The sequence below is a fragment of the Fistularia commersonii genome, chromosome 15 (assembly GCF_037954325.1).
Source record: "Fistularia commersonii isolate RoL2024-O1a breed Wild chromosome 15, RoL_Fcom_v1.0, whole genome shotgun sequence".
Taxonomy (NCBI): domain Eukaryota; kingdom Metazoa; phylum Chordata; class Actinopteri; order Syngnathiformes; family Fistulariidae; genus Fistularia; species Fistularia commersonii.
The window spans coordinates 10,964,263-10,982,933 of NC_141298.1; the positions used below are offsets into that span (position 1 = coordinate 10,964,263).

At 49.8% G+C, this 18,671-nt stretch overlaps 1 protein-coding gene across 3 annotated transcripts; it reads left to right on the forward strand.

Moving 5' to 3' along the window:
- Positions 1 to 631: 631 nt before the first annotated feature.
- Positions 632 to 17,712, forward strand: slc8a4a (solute carrier family 8 member 4a). Of its 3 annotated transcripts, none has more exons than XM_086160210.1 (9): positions 632 to 772; positions 1,321 to 1,381; positions 3,135 to 4,543; positions 4,688 to 5,205; positions 11,949 to 12,085; positions 12,614 to 12,732; positions 14,194 to 14,293; positions 15,052 to 15,324; positions 15,807 to 17,712. In XM_086160210.1, the coding sequence occupies exons 3-9, from the start codon at positions 3,206 to 3,208 to the stop codon at positions 16,184 to 16,186; spliced, it is 2,865 nt and encodes a 954-aa protein (XP_086016336.1). In that variant the 5' UTR covers positions 632 to 772; positions 1,321 to 1,381; positions 3,135 to 3,205; the 3' UTR covers positions 16,187 to 17,712. The 3 variants fall into 3 exon arrangements, with proteins under 3 accessions (XP_086016336.1, XP_086016338.1, XP_086016337.1); XM_086160212.1 differs by having other exon boundaries at positions 11,949 to 12,055; XM_086160211.1 differs by lacking the exons at positions 632 to 772; positions 1,321 to 1,381 and adding an exon at positions 2,241 to 2,266.
- The last annotated feature ends 959 nt before the right edge of the window (positions 17,713 to 18,671 follow it).

The following is an 18,671-nucleotide window of genomic DNA, read 5'->3' on the forward strand; positions in this document are numbered from 1 at the left end:
AACAACTCCGTGGATTCACTTGAGCGTCACTTTCAAATTATGTCGGATCCATTCTTTCTTCCCTCTTCTCAGTGATGCCGACGGCCCAGTTTGGGATGCTGGATGCCGCTTTTGCATCACGCCACCTTCACCAGAAGGTGACCGTGACACCATCGGGGTCACTCGGTGGCATCCCAAACCTGCACGCTGGAACCTTCCATTGGCTTAATGTGAGATTATTCATGGGGAAAGTTGAGTTTGAGTTCGTAGCCACAGGTTGATGGATTTTAATGTCTTATATCCTTCGGCAGCCCGAGGGAGCGCGCACGCACAACAGGTCTGCTGCTGCTGAGGATGACGGTGGATATGATGAAGGCGGGTTGCGGCCGTTTGTCCCGGGGGCTTCACAGTTGAGGAGGAGGACCGGCCGAGCGCGGAGCACCGTACCGGCAACGTCTCCTCCCACGGCTCTGCAGTGTCGCCGCACGCCCGTCGTTTTGCGTCCGACCCGCATCCCGCATCCCGCACCCCGCACCGTGCGTGTGCAGCGTGGGTTCTCCCTCTCTTTCTCTCGCTCTCGTGCAGCCCTGCGCGCTCGCCTCTTCCTCCTCCTCTTCTTCCTCTTCCTCCTCTCACCTCCCAGATCCGCGGACGCGCCTGCGAGGACGCCAGTCGGCGGGCTTCACTGACCGCGGCGGGCGGAACCGGGGACCGACGAGGACCCTTTATCCCTTTTTTTATTTTATTTTATTTTTGGTTTTGCTTTTACGCATCGACAGCCGCACGTATCTGGGTGAGGAGGAGGAGGAGAAAAGCTCCGCACGCGTGTTCTCTTTTTTTATTATTATTTATTTTTTATTTTTTTGTAAGAGCAGAAAGAGCCGGCGTTGCGGGAGCGTCGCGGTCGAACCGGAGGATCTCAATCGAAGGAAGTTTGTCGGGGGGGGAATGAAAAATAACAATAAAAAATAAAAACATATATATATATATATATATATATATATATATATATCTTTATATATGTGTGTGTGTGTGTGTGTGTGTGTAAAATCCCAAGGGGGCAGCGGCGGTTTGCGGTGTGTTCTTTTTTGGGGGGGGGTCTCACTCGGTCCGGTGCAGGGGTTCCAGCTGCAGTCTCGTGAATGCAACCGGCACACTTTCATCACTATTATTCTTAAGACTAAACTGCATGCCAAAGGTCCACCCTGCCGCCAGCTCCCGGTCACTGACCTGCAGCGGCTACCCTCTGAACTCCGACCTGGTTAAACTCCCGGATCATGTGTCCGTCTCAAACTCCCTCCCTAACCGCAGACCTCCCCTGTCTTTGCTTTCCCCCCACAGAGGAGACATGAAGTTGAACTCCTGAGCGGAGGAACCAGAACCTGCACTGACTCAACCGGAGGTTAGTGTTGAGCCTCTTCTTCTTCCTCTTGATGGTTAATGGTGATGGTGAGGGTGATGGGGTTTGAATGACTTTTCCATCATTGTGTCCATTCACATGCTGCTATTTGTGTATCGATTAGGTGGTGTGAATAATTTATTTCTGCTGTCAAGTGTATGTGCATTTGCATGCGGTGTGTGTAGATTTACAATCCCCCTGCCCTCAGACGGTGACGGTCGGATCTTTGGGTCGGGTCGGACCACATTCTTAGCTTTGGGGGGGGAGGTTGTGCAGAATCAGGGCGTGAGTCATGCTGATCTCCTCGGCAGCCACGTTTGGACCAGAGGCTCTTCTTAAGGGATGCCAGAGAGCATCCACTCTCAGTGCCGGAGCACCGGTCCAACTCCTTCGAACCCAGCGTGGGTGTTTTTCTGTTTGTTTTCATTTCTGAGGTGTCTTCTTGGAGTGAGGGCCTCCAATGATTAGCCACCGTGGTTATTGGTGCTGCTATGCTGCGAGGAGTGTCAGGAGACAAAACATACAAGTCCTGCTCCCTCCACCAGTTGTAACCGTAGAAACATGACCCACTCAGAGTTTCCCGCAGGACCCATCCTTGAGGAGGCTCCGCAGTATGCCTTGCAACACTCTGGTCTTCTTTTGTGAGGAATCTGGGGGGAAGCTCTCACCAGTCTGACCCAGAGGAGTCCAAGGTTCCGACTCCTGTCCACTCAGCCGGCCGTGTGATCCTGGGCAAACATGGTGTCCACCTCCTGCCCATGGTTGCGATCCCACGTGTGACACAGCCAGGGCAACGGCCACCCCTGCTATGCAGGTCAGAGTGGAGATTGCAGGCTTTTTCCCTGCTGCATCTCAATGAGCACTGCCACTGCTCCTCCTCTGCTGGAGGTAGGCAGCCTATTCCTCCTCTCCTCCTTCTTCTTCTTTCCGCTCTCCGTCTTCTCAGACAGTCTTGAAATTTTAATCGGGAGGCATCGGATCGCACGTTGCCTGATGTTCTCTCCCTCTGTGGATAGCACCAAAACGCTCAACCCAGCTGCGGCGAAGGCAGCACTAACCCCCACTCCCAACACACACACACAAGCACACACCATGTGCTGTATTCCAATAGCTTACCTGAGATAAAATGGGGACATATTTGATAAAGGCCTGTGTCAGGAGGCTCCTTCAGCCAGAATTGGATTCTTAAGTAAATAATATATCTTTAACAGTGTTTCCGCCCCGGAGGCACTGAGGTGATCTTGTTCTTAATCCTTGAGGGAACGCAGTTGTCTTTGTGTACTTGTGTGTATGTGGACACACACACACGCACACACACGAGAACACATTCACTCCATCACCCCTCATCGTAGTCAGAGAAGCTTATTTTCACAAACTTGTTCAACTCGACATCAGTTTCCCCTTCAGTACTTCGGGTGCGGAGAGCAGCATCTTTGACTGCATTCAGCAACAACACCACCATATTATGAGTGTGTGTGTGTGTGTGTGTGTGTGTGTGTGTGTGTGTGTGTGTGTGTGTGTGTGGGAGTCAAGCCGGGCAGTTCAATACCAGTGACTCAGTGATTAGTAGGTGCAGGTGTTGCTATTTCCTTAGGCTCAGACCGGCCGGGCCGTTGGATCCCACGTCATTTGCTCACAGGAGAGCTTTGCCGGCCTCGGCGCCGTCGTGACGTCACACCTTTCTGCTGGGACGTTATTTCTGGAGTTACCTCCACCTCCGCGCCAAACGCTATTCTTCTGTCTCCTTCTCTGCCAGGGTCCGAGGCATTCCTCTATGAGCCGCCACGTAGACTGAACCCTGGACGTCGGACGGGAAGCACCGCCGCCATGTTACGCCATGTTCCTCGCCGCGCCCCGTCCCTCGCCCTCTGCGCGTTCATCCCTGTCCTGCTGGTGCTGCTGCCCGGTGTCACCCGTTCGGCGCAGGGCGGTGGCAGCAAAGAGCACGCCGGCGGCTCGCCAGGCAACTGTTCCAGCGAGGATAACTGCTCCGAGGGCGTGGTGCTGCCCATGTGGAACCCACAGAACCCTGCAGTCGGTGACAAGGTGGCGCGCGCCATCGTGTACTTCGCAGCGCTCATATACATGTTCCTGGGCATGTCCATCATTGCGGACCGCTTCATGTCTTCGATCGAGGTCATCACGTCTCAAGAAAAAGAGATCACCATCAAGAAGCCCAACGGTGAGACCACCACCACCACCGTGCGCATCTGGAATGAGACTGTGTCCAACCTGACGCTGATGGCCCTGGGCTCGTCGGCCCCCGAGATCCTGCTGTCCGTCATCGAAGTCGTGGGGCACAACTTCGAAGCCGGCGCGCTGGGTCCCAGCACCATCGTGGGCAGCGCCGCCTTCAACATGTTCATCATCATCGCCATCTGCGTGTATGTGGTGCCTGAGAGCGAGACACGCAAGATAAAGCATCTGCGTGTGTTCTTCGTCACCGCCGCCTGGAGCATCTTCGCCTACATCTGGCTCTACCTTATCCTGTCTGTCCTCTCGCCGGGCGAGGTGGAGGTGTGGGAGGCCGTGCTCACCTTCCTGTTCTTCCCCCTCTGCGTGCTGCAAGCCTGGATCGCCGACCGCCGCTTGCTCTTCTACAAGTACGTCAACAAGCGTTACCGCGCCGACAAGACACGCGGTATCATCATCGAGTCGGAGGGCGACGCCATGTTCACCAAGATGGACCTAGAGATGGACGGCCAGGCCACCAACTCCCACGTCCACCCCAAAGAGGCCCTGGACGGGATGCTGGAGGGGGTGGAGGAAGGCGGGGGGCTGAGCTCTGAGCAGGACCAGGAGGAGGAAGCCCGGCGCGAGATGGCCCGCACCCTGAAGGAGCTCAAGCAGCGCCACCCAGAGAAGGACATGGAGCAGCTGATCGAGATGGCCAACTACCAGGTGCTGGTGCAGCAGCAGAAGAGCCGGGCCTTCTACCGCATCCAGGCCACGCGCATGATGATCGGAGCCGGGAACATCCTGAAGAAGCACGCCGCGGATCAAGCGCGGAAGGTGGTGAGCTGCCACGAGGCCAGTGGCCAGGAGGAGGACCCCAACACCATCTACCTGCAGTTCGACCCCTCCCACTACCAGTGCTTCGAGAACTGCGGCTCCCTGAAGCTGTCGGTCGGCCGACACGGGGGCGAGAGCGGCTGCACCGTGAAGGCAAGAGGCAGAACGGCAGCGGAATTATTGAAAATGCTCTGCTTTAACAGCTTGGGGCGTAGAACCGTGTTAATAATTTAGTGTTTTATTATATTTCCAGATAGTGAATATTTCATGGTCTCTTTTCCGCCTCTCACCGCACAGGTGGACTACCGAACTGAGGACGGGACCGCCAACGCCGGCTCCGATTACGAGTTCGCCGAGGGGACGCTGGTCTTCAAGCCCGGCGAGACGACCAAGGAGTTCTCCGTCGGCGTCATCGACGACGACATCTTCGAGGAGGACGAGCACTTTTACGTGCGCCTCAGCAACCCGCGCATCGTGCACCGGGCCGAGGTGTCGGTGCTGGAGCCGCGCTCCATCAGCTCCAGCAACAGCATGGTGGCCGTGTCCGCCCACGTGCCCCCGAAGGCGGCCCTCGGTGCCGGCCACACCGCCACTGTCACCATCTACGACGACGACCACGCCGGCATCTTCACGTTCGAGAGCACCTCCACCAAGGTCAGTGAGAGCGTCGGCAACATGCAGGTGAAGGTGCACCGGACATCCGGCGCCCGTGGCAAGGTGGCAGTTCCGTACCACACCGTGGAGGGCACGGCCAAGGCCGGCGAGGACTACGAGGAGGTGTCTGGCAAGCTGGAGTTTCAGAACGACGAAACCATGTGAGTGACGCGCTGCGGCGCCCATCGTACCAAGTCGCCCAAGTCGCATGAGATTTGTTTTACGCAGGTCGACGTAGGCGGGAGATGAAAGGGGCCCTTTCCGTCCCGAGAAGTTTAAACCCCTCAAAGGGACGGCGTGGGAAGATAAACGGATATAATTGTTGGGCAGATAATGACTGACGTAAAGAGCAGGAAAGAAAAGGAAGCTCCATGAATGAATACCGGATTTGCCGGAGGTTGTTGTTTTTTTTTTCACCGAGGTTATGTTGTAGTCACGTCACGAAACGGCAAAAACAAAAAGCAAGGGGTTGCGGCAAAACAGGTGCCACGAAGGAGGGGCGGTCTGAGCTGGAAAAAAAATGAAAAGAACAAAACGGGGAAAAATACAGTTTGAACAAAAGAGAGCCAGAGCCAGAGAAAAAAATAAACGCAGAATCGGTCCGTCTGCACGCGTAGGACGGACGGCGCTCGGTGGCCGTGGGCGGGCTGAGTGGGCCGAGCCGAGTGGGAGCAGAGGCAGGTGAGCTGGCCATTCCAGACTCCATCTTGGTTTGCCTCTTTCTCGTTTTGTTTTGTTTTTTTTTTGCATCCTTTTATTTTATGGGGGCGGCGCCCTGTCTCTCTGTGAGCGGCTTGTAACCGTGTCGCTCTGAAGGAGGGGCAAAAAAGTAACAAAAAAAAAGATTTGGGGCAATTAAAAAGAAGCCCGAGGAGATTCAAGGAATCCTGGAAATTCTCAGGGAGACGCAGGAGCTGCACTTAATGAGCCAATAGTTGTCAGCAGGGAGGCAGGCACCTTGATTTTTTATTTTTTAAATCTGTGCAGAGAATTCAAAGTTCTCTGAGTCTGATCTTCAGGCTGCTGCAGGGCCAACGTGACATGAGCATCTGCTGCACACTGGAGTCTTGTGAGCGGTGAGCGCTGCACCTCGATTGGGTCACTGAATCCTAAAAACCAATAAACTGTTATGCACGCGGCGGCGCAGAGAATTGGAGGAAAAGTGATTCCAGCGTGGACGAGATAATAGAGATCTTTAATTACCTCATGAGGTATTTAAATACCTCCCAGACATCAAGCTAAAGACGCCGGTGGCAGCAGGACGTTCCTGCCCTTAATCCACCAAACCCCCTCCGGCATCCTGGAGTGTGGAAGTTAGCGGTTCTGTGGACATTCACGTCATTTCTGAGGTCCAAAATCCTCACTCTTCTAATTTCAAAATAAGTGATTTTAAAAGCCTTATTCATGAGGAAGTAATGTTAGCACATCAGGACTGCATCGGTAGTTTGGTGTATTACCACTACGACACAGTACGAAGACGACCGCCTCAGATACTCCTACCGACTTAAAAATCCATAACAACCAGAAGCAGAACTTTGGGTTCTGGGCAAACTACACACACACCTTGTACACAGAATATTGATCTAGGACATAAAGTGGAGCCTCAACTTACTAGTGTTTCAGCTGGCGCTCGGCGGATGTTGTGCTTTGTGATACAAGCTGACATCTGAGGTAGGATCAGCGGGATGAGCGCTTGACACCGCAGTGGCTGCCGCTGCCCGTGAGGTGGCCTTTGAAAACAGTGGGATGCGCCACCCTTCGCTAGGTAGAGCAGAGAAAATCATGGAAAACATAAGCGAGGTGTGTGTGTGTGTGTGTTGTGAACTCGTCCGCGAAGTGATGGAGAAGCTGCTGTAGGTGAAATACGGTGATGCATAGCAGGGGACGTTTACGGGGATTTGGTGAAGTGAACGACGGCAGTGCCAATGGACAAGGGGTCGAAGAAAGTCGTTCAAAGCCCGTTGGGGAGGATTGATGGTTTTAAAAAGAGGAGCTGCTTCACTCCGTCCATAAAGGAAGTTTAGTCATAAAGTGTAGCAAAGTGTGCATTTAAGTGACATTTAGCAACATGTTGTAGCATTAAGTGTGTAGCCAGTAGGTTAAGCGATAGAGCACCAACTCTGCCGCTCTCTGCCGCTCTCTGCCGTCGTTATCTGTACACTTAATGAAACCACTTTAGTTCTATAAATTCTCTTCAATTATGTACTCTTATTTTTTATACATTATATGTTATTCATAAAGTACATTTTTCCTCTCTAAAAACGCGTTAACAAAACCATGGGGCCGGAACGGATCAATAGCATTTGGATTCATTTCGACAGGGAAATTGAATATGATGTACGAGCACACTGAGTCATAAGCTCGGTCACAGAACAGATTGAACTCCGGAGTCAAGGTATGACTGTGTTAGCGGAGGCTGGAGTTCCTGTCAGCCTGAAATTTTTATGACTTCTTTTGGTTTATTTTTTTTAAATTTGGAGCAGTGGGTCCACCCCTGTCTAAAGACGCCGATGAAAGTGTATGTTTATGTGAGTGAAAAAGCCGTCAACCTCCCACCCCCTTCCGGCGGTACGACCTTTTTTGTTTCCCGCTGCAGAAGGGAGCTCGGCGTCCCTGCTCCTTGCCGCCACGCCAGCTGCCAAACTGCATCCTTCAAGCAGCGCCGGCTCTTTCCTGGCCCGGGTGTCTCCCTCGGCGTTGGGGTTGTGAGGGGGCGGGCGGAGAGCTGACACCAAGCAGAGTGTGTGTCTGTGTTAGCACATCTTTGTGTCTGCATACATCTGTTTGTCCTGGCTGCGATTTTATTTTAAAGCACGCAGAGGAGACAAAAAAAAAAAAAAAAAGAGGCTGGTAGTGGGGGAAGCCATTTTTTTTATAAGCTCTTGACTCGACGCCAGGAGGAAGGGGGTTTAGAAGAATAAAAAGAAAAGAAACCCAGGAGCAGGATGACAACTTAGCGCCTGAAATTCTGCAGTGCGGTAAACGGATTACGATGTAGGGACGCACAAAACCCCTCAGCCAAAAAACAGCCGGATGACACCGAGAGGCTCTTTTTTTTCTTTTTTTTTTTTTTTGTTCAACGTTTTCCTCCATGCGGGTTCGAGGAGGCTCTGCGCGGCCCCTCTGATGCTCGGCACAGCGCCTCCAAATGCGTGTGCTGGTTGAGGCTGAAGTGTGTAACGGGGGCAGTTACATAAGCCGCAAATGAAAGCGATGTGAAAAGATCAGTTTTTTGAAACGGGAAAAAAAAATCGATACCGCCGGCAATCCTTATTTTTAATGCCTGATACTGCAAAGATCAATAAAAAAGGCAAAAAAATGACCTTTTCCGACATCCCTGGATTTGGAAAAAAAAAACTAAACAATAAAATGCTGCAGGTGGAACGTAAGGGTCGATGAACTGTGTGCAGTAAAAGATCTCTGCACAGACCCGAAGTTTCCTCTGAAGACTCATCAAGCTCTGATCTGTTGGACTCCCCCCTCCCCACAGACACTCACTCACACACTCACACACACACACATACACTGCTGAAAATAATCTGCCATTCTGAATCAGAAGTCTTGACGAGAACATGTTTGCAGTCGCGCGCTAATGGAAGTCGCCCGAGGCGTCAGCCACTGTTAGTCGGAGGTTTTGAGTGATTCTTCGAGGCAACTCGCAGTTTGCCCTGCTCGCGGAGTTTCCGGGTCTCAAAAAGTGCATGAGAAAGAGAAAAGAACACGGTTCGAACGGAAACCACAAGCGGAACGAGTCTATCGTCCTGGGGAGAAGCTGCATCAAAAGGAGAAGTCGATTTTCCCAAGATGGCAGCGAACTCCAGGGGCCGTCAGAACCCGCCAGAACATTTTGACCCAAATTCCACTTTGAACGCAGGGGCCTGGGTGCATTTTGTCGATAATTAAGACGGGGTAATTAAAAGTTGGCCTGCGCCGTGGGAAGCAGTGATCAGACTCCCAGCAAGGAGGTCACTGATTTGACCGCAAGCCTGGCCCGCTGTGTGTGGGTTCTCTGTTCTCCCCGGGCTCATCCAGTTTTTTCTATAGGTTCTCTGTCAATAGTTAGAAATGTCCGTGGATGTGAATGACAAAGTGAACAGTTGAGTGTCCCTGTGATTGACAGGTGACAGGTTAAACCCCGCCTCTAAGCCCAATTAAACACTCACAATGGCCCAGAGGGAATTTAGCTAACCTGCTCCCTGAAGGTGTGAGCACAATTGCTAATATTAGCATGTAAATCTAGTCTCAGCTGTGGGACGACTCCTCCTCACACCACCAACACCCGCAATTGTTATTTAAAAAGTCCGTCCAGGGGAAGTGGCTGCAAAAGCCGTGACACGCTTCTTTGGTTGATTTTTCGTCTCCAAGCCGATTAAATCGATATTAAAAAGTCAAAATAAATGCGGCATTTACTTCCCGACGTTCGCCCTCTGAATGAAAACCCTGCACAGTGTTTCTAGAGGTTCATGTATCACCATTAATGCCGCCCCGTTCTCGGGTATAAATATCCCGCGCAGTAAAACCAAACAATCCATTTCAGAAATCCTTTTTATTTCTTAATCAGCCGGCAATGTGAGGAGCCTGATTCCCATGCGGCATCGCGTTTCTCACTTTTTATGTTCGGCTGCCTCGGCAGGGCCAAGGGGGCTCAGTGTCAGTTGAAGGGGGGGCTGATGGGTCGCTGTACTTCACCTCGAGGTCAAACTTGTCTGTGGAGGTTCTCAGTATTTCAGGTCATGGTGAATTCTTGTCAAAATCTCCTTGCCTTGGCAACTGCATTTGGTTTTCTTCACTTGAAGACATTTCACCCCACATCCGAGAGGCTTCTCAGTTCTAATGTGGGGGAGAATATAACTAGAGCTTGAAAATAAGGTGAACCTAACTTACATTGTCCAGGTATGCATTCATTCAATCCTGGCAGCCTGTCAATCACAGGGTCACGTTCAGACCCCCCTCACACCCACATCATATAGAGACGTACAACCATTCACCCTCTCATTCACACCAGGAAACAATTTGGAGTCGTCAATGAACAAAGGTCAGGAGTCACATTTAAGGTTTAGTTTAACCTACTTGGCCGAACCATAGAAACCGGTCTGTTCAGCCGTTTAATGTAAAAATTAAAAAATAAGTTATTTATAAAACCCAACAGGCCCTGTCCAAACAGGTTGTTGCCAGCGACAGGTTGCCTGAGAACTGTTATCATCAGAACCCAAATGTGGCCCTCGTCGCCGCGAATGGACAAATTAACCAAACGGGAGTCTCGCCGACGCTCTCCAGTCCATCAGCCACATTTCGGCTTCTCCCCCCCACCCATTATCATCCACTGATTGCTCTCTTCCAAGTCATCACGGAAATAAGGGGAGCAGTTTCGTCTAAATTGATTCTGCGCACAGGAATTTTTTTTTCGCTTTGTTCAGTGACGTGTTTCTGACTGGAGCTGCTGTCAGTCTCCATGTACTACATATGTGGTGATATACTTTAATGGATGCAAATGAGGTGATAAAAACATCGAAATGGTTGCTAAAGAGGTGTGTGTGTGTGTGTGTGTGTGTGTGTGTGTGTGTGTGAGTGTGCGCATGTGTGTGTGCGTGTCTGTGCGTGGGCTTTCTGCGTCGGAGGCTGGTGCCAGAAAAGGTTGAAAAGCCCTGATTTTTCAGAGAAAAAACTGTGTTTTTTCACAGACCAGCTACCTGCTGCTTGTCCGGCTGCCGTATTTACCCTTATAGACAAACCTTTACTTTACCATGTGATAGGTATTTCAAAGGAAATGATAATAATAACTGTTCCATCTCTTCCATTATCCCCCTGCCTCGCCTTGACGTTTCGATACGGCCGATGACGTGCAATGCACATTTTAAAATAAAATCTTTTTTTTTTGTCTTTTCTTTTCTCTTTTTTTTTTTTTTTTTTTAATTCTCTTCCAAGAGGCGAGAGAGCCTCCTCGGCGGCGGCGGCTCCTGAGCATGCATGTGTTGACAGAAATAGACGGCCGCCCACATATCATTAGGGAGATGGTGAGAGAGAGGGAGAGAAAGACTGCGTGGGAGAATGAGGCGGTGGGGGGGATGTCAGTCGCGGTTTGACAACCCCGCCGTCATGTGTTTCTGCAGTTTCTGCAGTGGAAACTGTTTTTTTTTTTTTTTTTTTTCATTTTAATGTGTCATGAGTTTGATCCAACAAGGATCCCTACACGGCGAGGATGATAATTCGCCCTTCCTCAGCTCCAGAGTGTGTGGGAGCAACGCAGACCAGCTCCTCTTCATAATGGGTGGCAGTGCTGCTGGAGGAGCGCGCCCCCTAGTGGCCTGACGTTATCTATGACGCCTAGTTTGTATTCCGCTCGGCAGGGCAGGCGCCTCGTGATTCATCGTGCAGGCACTTTATCTCGGGGCCGCTTAAAGAACCGCCTCAAAGTGCCTGCTGCCTTTGTTTCTCTTTTGTTTTTGTTTTTTTTTCTCCACAAGATTTATCGAGCCAGCGGCCGGATCCGGCGCAGGTGTTCCCGGGTCCCAAGCGGTTTCCTTGACGATAATTTGTCGGCCTCCACCGTCGCTAAATCGCAGATTTGGAAAGTTTTCAGATCTCGAGTGGCGGAGGTTTGGAAGCCAGTGAAAGCAACGGGTGTTGTTGACAAAGCTGAAGCGGGAGCAGCCAATCAGAGGACAGAACAACCCATGCGTGGGAAATGTAAAGCCTACCTCTTCCTAACGCCAAATGAGCTCGGGGAACCAGAGAACAGGTTGCCTTCATTGCCTAATACCTCAGAGTGTTTTGACTGGTCATTAAACAATCCAGGCCCTTCATCCTCGCGAAATAAACAGATGTGATTGGCTCTGCAGGTTGTAGTCAAGTAAAGGGATAGGGGTCGTTCCTCTGAACTTTTTCTGTCCACCCCTCTTCTCAGGAAGCTGCTGAACGTGAAGATCATCGACGACGAGGAGTACGAGAAGAACAAGACCTTCACCATAGTCCTGGAGGAGCCGATTCTGCTGGAGGTGGGACAGAGACATGGTGAGGGCGGCAGCAGACGAGCTCCAAAAAGTTGCGTTCCCAATTCCTTTCTCTTTAATTCTTGTCTCACTTTGGGTTTGAGCCAATCAGAGCCTGGTGTCACCGAACCAGAAGGTCTCCTTCAGACTATTTCGGAGTGTCCTGGAGGCATTAGCAACGACCAAAATTACACTAATCTTCTCAAAAAAACATCACGACACTCAATCAGGGTACGTTCGATGTAACGACAAATTGCAGCGCAGCAACTCAGGAGTTTGGAACGACCATCTGACAAGGAAACATGGTAAACATCATGGCGGCTCTTTCACCGCTATTGGCTGGTTTTAAATCCGTCCCCCTTCTGTGACGACCTGTTCTGATTGGCTCAGTTCTTGTACACCCAGAAAGAACGGGATGAGTAGCACGGGCTGACGGCAGGTCCAGGAGTCCCAAGTCTGTCCCGCGCGTGGACTCGTGTTCGAGTCCGAAATTCAGGTCCCATGATTGTGTGTCTAGTTTTGGAAGGCGGCGTTAAAAGCCCTGCACCTAACACCCTGCCCCACCCCCGATCCCCCGCAGGAGACACCAACGACAACAAGACCCCGGCGGGGCCCGAGGACGGGTCCAAGATGGGCTGCCCCAGTCTGGGAGAACACACCAAGCTGGAGGTGGTCATCGAGGAATCCTACGAGTTCAAGGTAAACTCGCCTGCAGACCAAGTCTGGTTCTCAAAGGGCAACAGGGAGATCTGATTGGACAGGATGTCCGAGCAGAACTACCAAAATTGACCATCCTGAGCACTAGGGGATCGTGGCGTCAAGTCCACGCCATCCAGGAAACTACCACCCAGGGTTTACTCCCTGTGAAGCTACTCGGGTAACAATCCCAGGTTATTTTGGGATGTGTTCTGTCGCGTGGTCCATCCGGACTGTTTTCAAAACACGCAACTTTCCCCGAACGCATCATCGCCTTGGAGATTTGAACCCCGTGAAGACACGCCGAGCGGATTAAACATGAAACAGTCACCACAGGAGAAAACGTGAAAGCCTCATCATTCTTTTAAAATGCCTTTTTTTCCCCCCCTCGCCAGAGGTGTCCTCTCAGAACAGCTCCGCTCGGGATTTTAGCTCAGGGTCGGGCTCTCTAAAGTGCGACTGTGCAGTTTGTCTTCGCCCCCGCTGCACCCCACCTTGTCATTCTCAGCCCACACCATCCAGAGATGAATGGAAGAGGTTCTGCAGTTTGCTCCGGGGTCACACACCTCCTCCTCCCCAAGTCAAGTCGCATTTTATTTATTCGCCGCCAGATCACAATGTGGTTATCCAATATCACCTGTATCCAATATCATCAGTTAAGTATTTCTGATCCTGAAAGCAAGAGCGTGACGGAAACAGAGAGACGGGCACAAGTAATCTATTACTGACTATACCAGTAGTGTGCTAAACATTACAAGCTAATAGCTGGTAGCATAAGAGTTCCTGCCTGCGTTTTCTCCCGATTTTCCCGTCTTCCGGGCTGGAGGGGAATCGCAGACATTTTTCCTGCGGCGCAGCAGCGTTCTGCGCGCCCCCCACCATCTGTCCTGAGCCCGGCGGCGGGAGGAGGGTCTGAGATAACAGCGTCTTGAATGGCGTGGGTCAGGATGGTGTGTTATGGAAAACGGCACCCATATGGAAAACATGAATAAATTACGTGCAAGATTTCCATCTTTTATGGGGAACTTGTTTAAAATATGTGACAGTCAAACCAAGTACTACATTCTTAGTAAATATGCGTAAAATTAAATATCATTTAGTAGTGCACTTATGTGTAAGTATCTTAGTTGTTTGCAATAACATATGAAAGCCATACAACTGAAAATGTGCAAATTTCTTAAAAAAATTTAAAGATAAAGTCATTTATTCATTATGGTCTTTTTTGCACAATTCAATTTTTTTCTAGTAATATTTGGTTATTAAGCAACTTTCAATGGTTATTTATGTTTTACTTGCAAATCTCTTGATGTCTTCTTCAGTGATACAATTTTTGTATTTTTTTTAGTCTTGAAGAACACATAAGTATGAAATTAAAAAGATTTGATGTCTTAGGCCACAGTGACTCTGCCTTTATTTTCCTTCTCCACGCTTTCCTCCTCTCTTTCCCCCTGGTGTTTCCTGCAGAACACCGTGGATAAGCTGATCAAGAAGACTAACCTGGCCCTGGTGGTGGGCAGCAGCAGCTGGAGGGAGCAGTTTGTGAGCGCCGTCACCGTCAGCGCTGGTGAGTGTGTGACACGTCTCGAAACATGTCTCACACACCCAGTCAGAATCTCAGTAAAGAAGCTCAATAACTAGTCTGATTATGATATATTCGATATATTCAGTTATTTTATCAATTTATTTGAAATTGCATGACTTGAGCTGCTCAAGCTCCTGGCAGTTAAAGCCCTGCAGGGGTTTTATGTCCATGTTTTATTTTGCCCCTCTCCCTGGGTTGAGGGAAATCCATAAATAGAAAATCCACCTCCAGCAGAAACATTCGGGTGCCTCATTGGCTGAGTCACAGGTAAGGATGACACTCTTTTTTTACAGTTTCACCCAGAACAACAAGCTCCGACGACTGATGTTTACCCCCCAAAAAAAGGTTGATTTCAGTTATAAATATTTCATATTGGTATAACCTGTCGTGACCGATGGATTTGCCAGTTTACAACCAGGTCGGACGTTAATTATCCCGCGCTGAATCGCAACCCGGCTGTGTCTGATGGCACTTTCCATGTGGAGCAGGTCTGGACTACCAGTCCTTAAGATGATCCACAGCCCCTTCTGGAGCTGCGAGGGAAACACTGCGGCAGAAACCTCGGACGAATCCGAGCTTGATGCAGACGGCCTTCTGCCTCAACCGGGAAATAGCAAGAGAGTGCATGAGTGTGATAGAAACAGGGGTATATTAGTGATAATAGCACAAACTTTCTCAAAGAGCAAAGGGCTAGTGTTTCCCTCCAGCTTGCTCTCAAGCGACCCCTCTGCCCTCCCCAGGCGACGACGATGAGGAGGAGAGCGGGGAAGAGCGGCTGCCGTCCTGCTTCGACTACATAATGCACTTCCTGACCGTTTTCTGGAAAGTCCTCTTCGCCTTCGTGCCGCCCACCGAGTACTGGAACGGCTGGGCCTGCTTCTTCGTCTCCATCTCGCTCATCGGCGTCCTCACCGCCGTCACCGGGGACCTGGCGTCCCACTTCGGCTGCACCATCGGCCTAAAGGACTCAGTCACAGCCGTGGTGTTCGTGGCCCTCGGCACCTCGGTCCCAGGTGAGTCTCCGTTCGTCTGGCGCCTCTGAGGCGGAAATAAACCGGCGGGCTTCCTCCAGGTTCAGGAGCAACAACAGCTTCATAACAGCTGCAGAATGAAAGATTCCTCTGTTGAAAAATAGATGGATAAAATCAAAAATAAAAGGGGGGGTAGATGAATGGACTGATAGACAACGTGATGGATGATTGATGGATGGATGGATGTAGATGGATGCATAGAGAGGATCATGATAGATATATGGATTGATAGATGGATGACTGATGAATGGAAGGATACTAGGACGGATGGTGGCATGATGATTGGCAGATAGATGACTGAACTAATGATAGATTGATAGATACATTACATTGTTTGACAGTTGATTTATAGACTGATTAATGCCATATAGAAGGATGGACAACGTTCTTCTACGTGTTTTGTTCCTCCCCTGGTTCCTCCTCCGGTCCCTTCTTTGATTCTTCCTCTGGTTCCTCCCCTGCAGACACCTTCGCTAGCAAAGTGGCCGCCATCCAGGACCAGTACGCCGACGCCTCCATTGGCAACGTGACGGGCAGCAACGCCGTGAACGTATTCCTGGGCATCGGTGTGGCGTGGACCATCGCCGCCGTCTACTGGAAGACCAAGGGAAAACCCTTCTTGGTGAACCCGGGCTCGCTGGCCTTCTCCGTCACCCTGTTCACCATCATGGCGCTGGTGTGCGTGATGGTGCTGCTCTACCGCCGCCGCCCCAGCATCTCTGGCGGGGAGCTCGGGGGCCCACGGACAGCCAAGCTCCTCACCTTCTTCCTCTTCCTGTCGCTGTGGTTCATCTACATCCTGCTGGCAGCCTTGGAGGCCTACTGCCACGTGCCCGGCTTCTGAGGAGGAGGTAGAGTTGGAGGTGGAGGTGGGCCAGGAAGACCGCGCCACATTTTTACTGAATTTTTTTGTCTGGGTATCGGTTTTTACTCCTGCATGGGCTCCACTCCGACCCCCCTGCCAGTTACACCTTTGCGCTACTCGGACGCTGCTTGGCGATGGGGCTCCACCTCTGCGGCGGCGGGGAAGGGGGGAGGTTCACGCCGGCGGCCAGAAGAGGAAACCAGCACCAAACGATGGTAGAAACTATTAAATAGCCTGATCCTGAGGTGACGAGGGCCCCGGGATGAAACCCAAAAGGGCCCCCAACTGTTAGCAACAATTTTTTAATTCAAGCCCAACAAAAACAAACTATTAAATCTGAACTTGTCCTTTGAAATCTCTACAAGGTACAAACAGATCTTTAGAATTATAATTAAATCTAAATAAATATAGAAAGAAATAATACATTTCCAGCAGGTTCATGAGGGTGAATCTGGAGGCCCACCTGCAAAATACAGCTGCTTTTTTGGAAAACTATTTATAAATGTTCATTTGAGTATTTTGTACCTTAGCAGGTGAGCAAGCCGAATCAAGAAACAGATTAAGAATTAAAATTGGATATTCATCCGGACTTTTTGAAGCCGAGTGGGGCCCCAGGTAGTTGTTGCCAGGGCTGAAGGATTGGTCTGTGCCATCGGGGGAGGGGGGTCGGATGAGTCCAAGCCGCCGTTTTTTTAATTCTAAAAGCAGCCATGGGGTTTTTTTTTTCCCAAAAAGATTTCTATCTTTGTATAGTTAGCCGCCAACGGACTCGACCCGCAGGACCTCGGGACCTTCAGTCCCACCTGCCTCACCGCCACGGACAGATCCCACCCACTTAAACCGCCACCTTGACTACACCCCCTGTTTTTTTTTTTTAACCGCCAGATGGCCCGGTGGTGCCACCGCCCAGTGTTGATATTTATTTCCTGAACTTTTTCTTCTTCGTTATATATCGGGTCAAAGGTGAACATTGTGCGTGAAAACCATTTTATCGTGAAAGAGTTAGGTGTGTTTTTTTCTTCTTTTTTCAAAATTTCCTTTCTTGACACCCCCCCCCCCCCTCGTCCAGCGGTGTGACATGTTGATGTTCTCGTGCACGTGAATCTTGGGTGCATTTGTGTGAACCGCCAGGAACCCCCTCCGCTCGCAGGGCAGCCATTTTGGATCCGCACACGCCCTCGCCTGCTCGCGGGGTGGCCATTTTGGATCTGCAAATGCATCCACCTGCTCCCTGGCGATAGTCAGCAGTGGCCATTTTTTTTTTCGCCGCCACCGTGAATACATCCCTTCAAATTTCACTTTAAAAATGACACTGCGGAGCCCAGGTGCATTTATTTGTTTTGTTTGTTTCAACTCAGAACCTGCCATATTTACTGTGACGGTATCAGTGGGAGTATTTCTATGATCAATTTTTTTTCCGGGTTTTATCGATGTGCATGTTTGATGTATTTGAAAAGAAAAAAAAAAAAGAAACCAAGTGGAAAATAAATGTTGGTGATTTATGGCAGCCAGAGGCCCCTCTCATCTTACTTCACATTTTCATTCAAAACAAACCATAGGGGAATCCAGTGGCTCATTTTGTGGAAACAGAATATCCCAGACTATTCACAGTGTTTTCCCCGTGTCTGCGTGGGGTTCCTCAGGGTTCTCCAGGTTCCTCCTCCTGTACAAACACATGATTGAGGTTCACTGGAGACCCTAGATTTTCCATTCATGTGAATGAGAGTGAATGGTTGTATGTCTTTATAATGAATGTTGTCTGCATTTGTTGCCATTGCTACGCTGTTAGTGTCGCCCCCGCCTGTTGACAAGCTTCCTATGATATGATGGCCATTTTTGTCACCATGGTTACTCCAAATGTTAAGAAATACTCAGCCCCTAAGAAGTCGATGTCCTCCGCCTCTTTTCTTTCTTTTTTACCACTTCATCTTTTTCATTTCTTAACTGTTTGAATGGATCATTTGTCCGTTAATGATTATTTATATTAATCTTATTTTGGATGCTATTAACATTTTCTACCACTTGTTTTTTTTATTGTTCACTTCATGTCTTGTCATCAGCATCCATTGAGCTCCTGAAGCGTCTCTGACTCGTCCCGTCTCATCTTAGGGTTCATTTCAGGTTACTTTTCTGCATCCTAGTAATTTCCCACAGATTCAAAGGGGAATTATCATTAGGACTTTTCAGGGTTTCCTACATTAATTCTTCTCACCTCCATTTCAGAGGAACTGATCCCCCCTAATGAGAACAAAGATTAGTCTATCTTTGTCCTCATTCGGGTGGAAACAGATCAAGCAGATAATTAGGTTGTTTTTTTTGGTTTTTGTATTTTTTAAAGTCCATTTTCAAAAACTTTTTGTGATCATTTTCTAGAAAATTTCAAATCATTCTCTACAATTTAGCAAGTACATCTCTAAAAACTTTAATAATGCTTTTAAAATATTTCAGCAATTCCCTAGAATTG

Excerpts from the sequence above, each read along its gene's own strand:
- slc8a4a (XM_086160210.1), top strand. The coding sequence starts at position 3,206 with ATGTTACGCCATGTTCCTCGCCGCGCCCCGTCCCTCGCCCTCTGCGCG. Across the intron at positions 14,294-15,051 it reads CGCCGTCACCGTCAGCGCTG|GCGACGACGATGAGGAGGAG; the intron begins GTGAGTGTGTGA and ends TGCCCTCCCCAG. Across the intron at positions 15,325-15,806 it reads CCTCGGCACCTCGGTCCCAG|ACACCTTCGCTAGCAAAGTG; the intron begins GTGAGTCTCCGT and ends CCTCCCCTGCAG.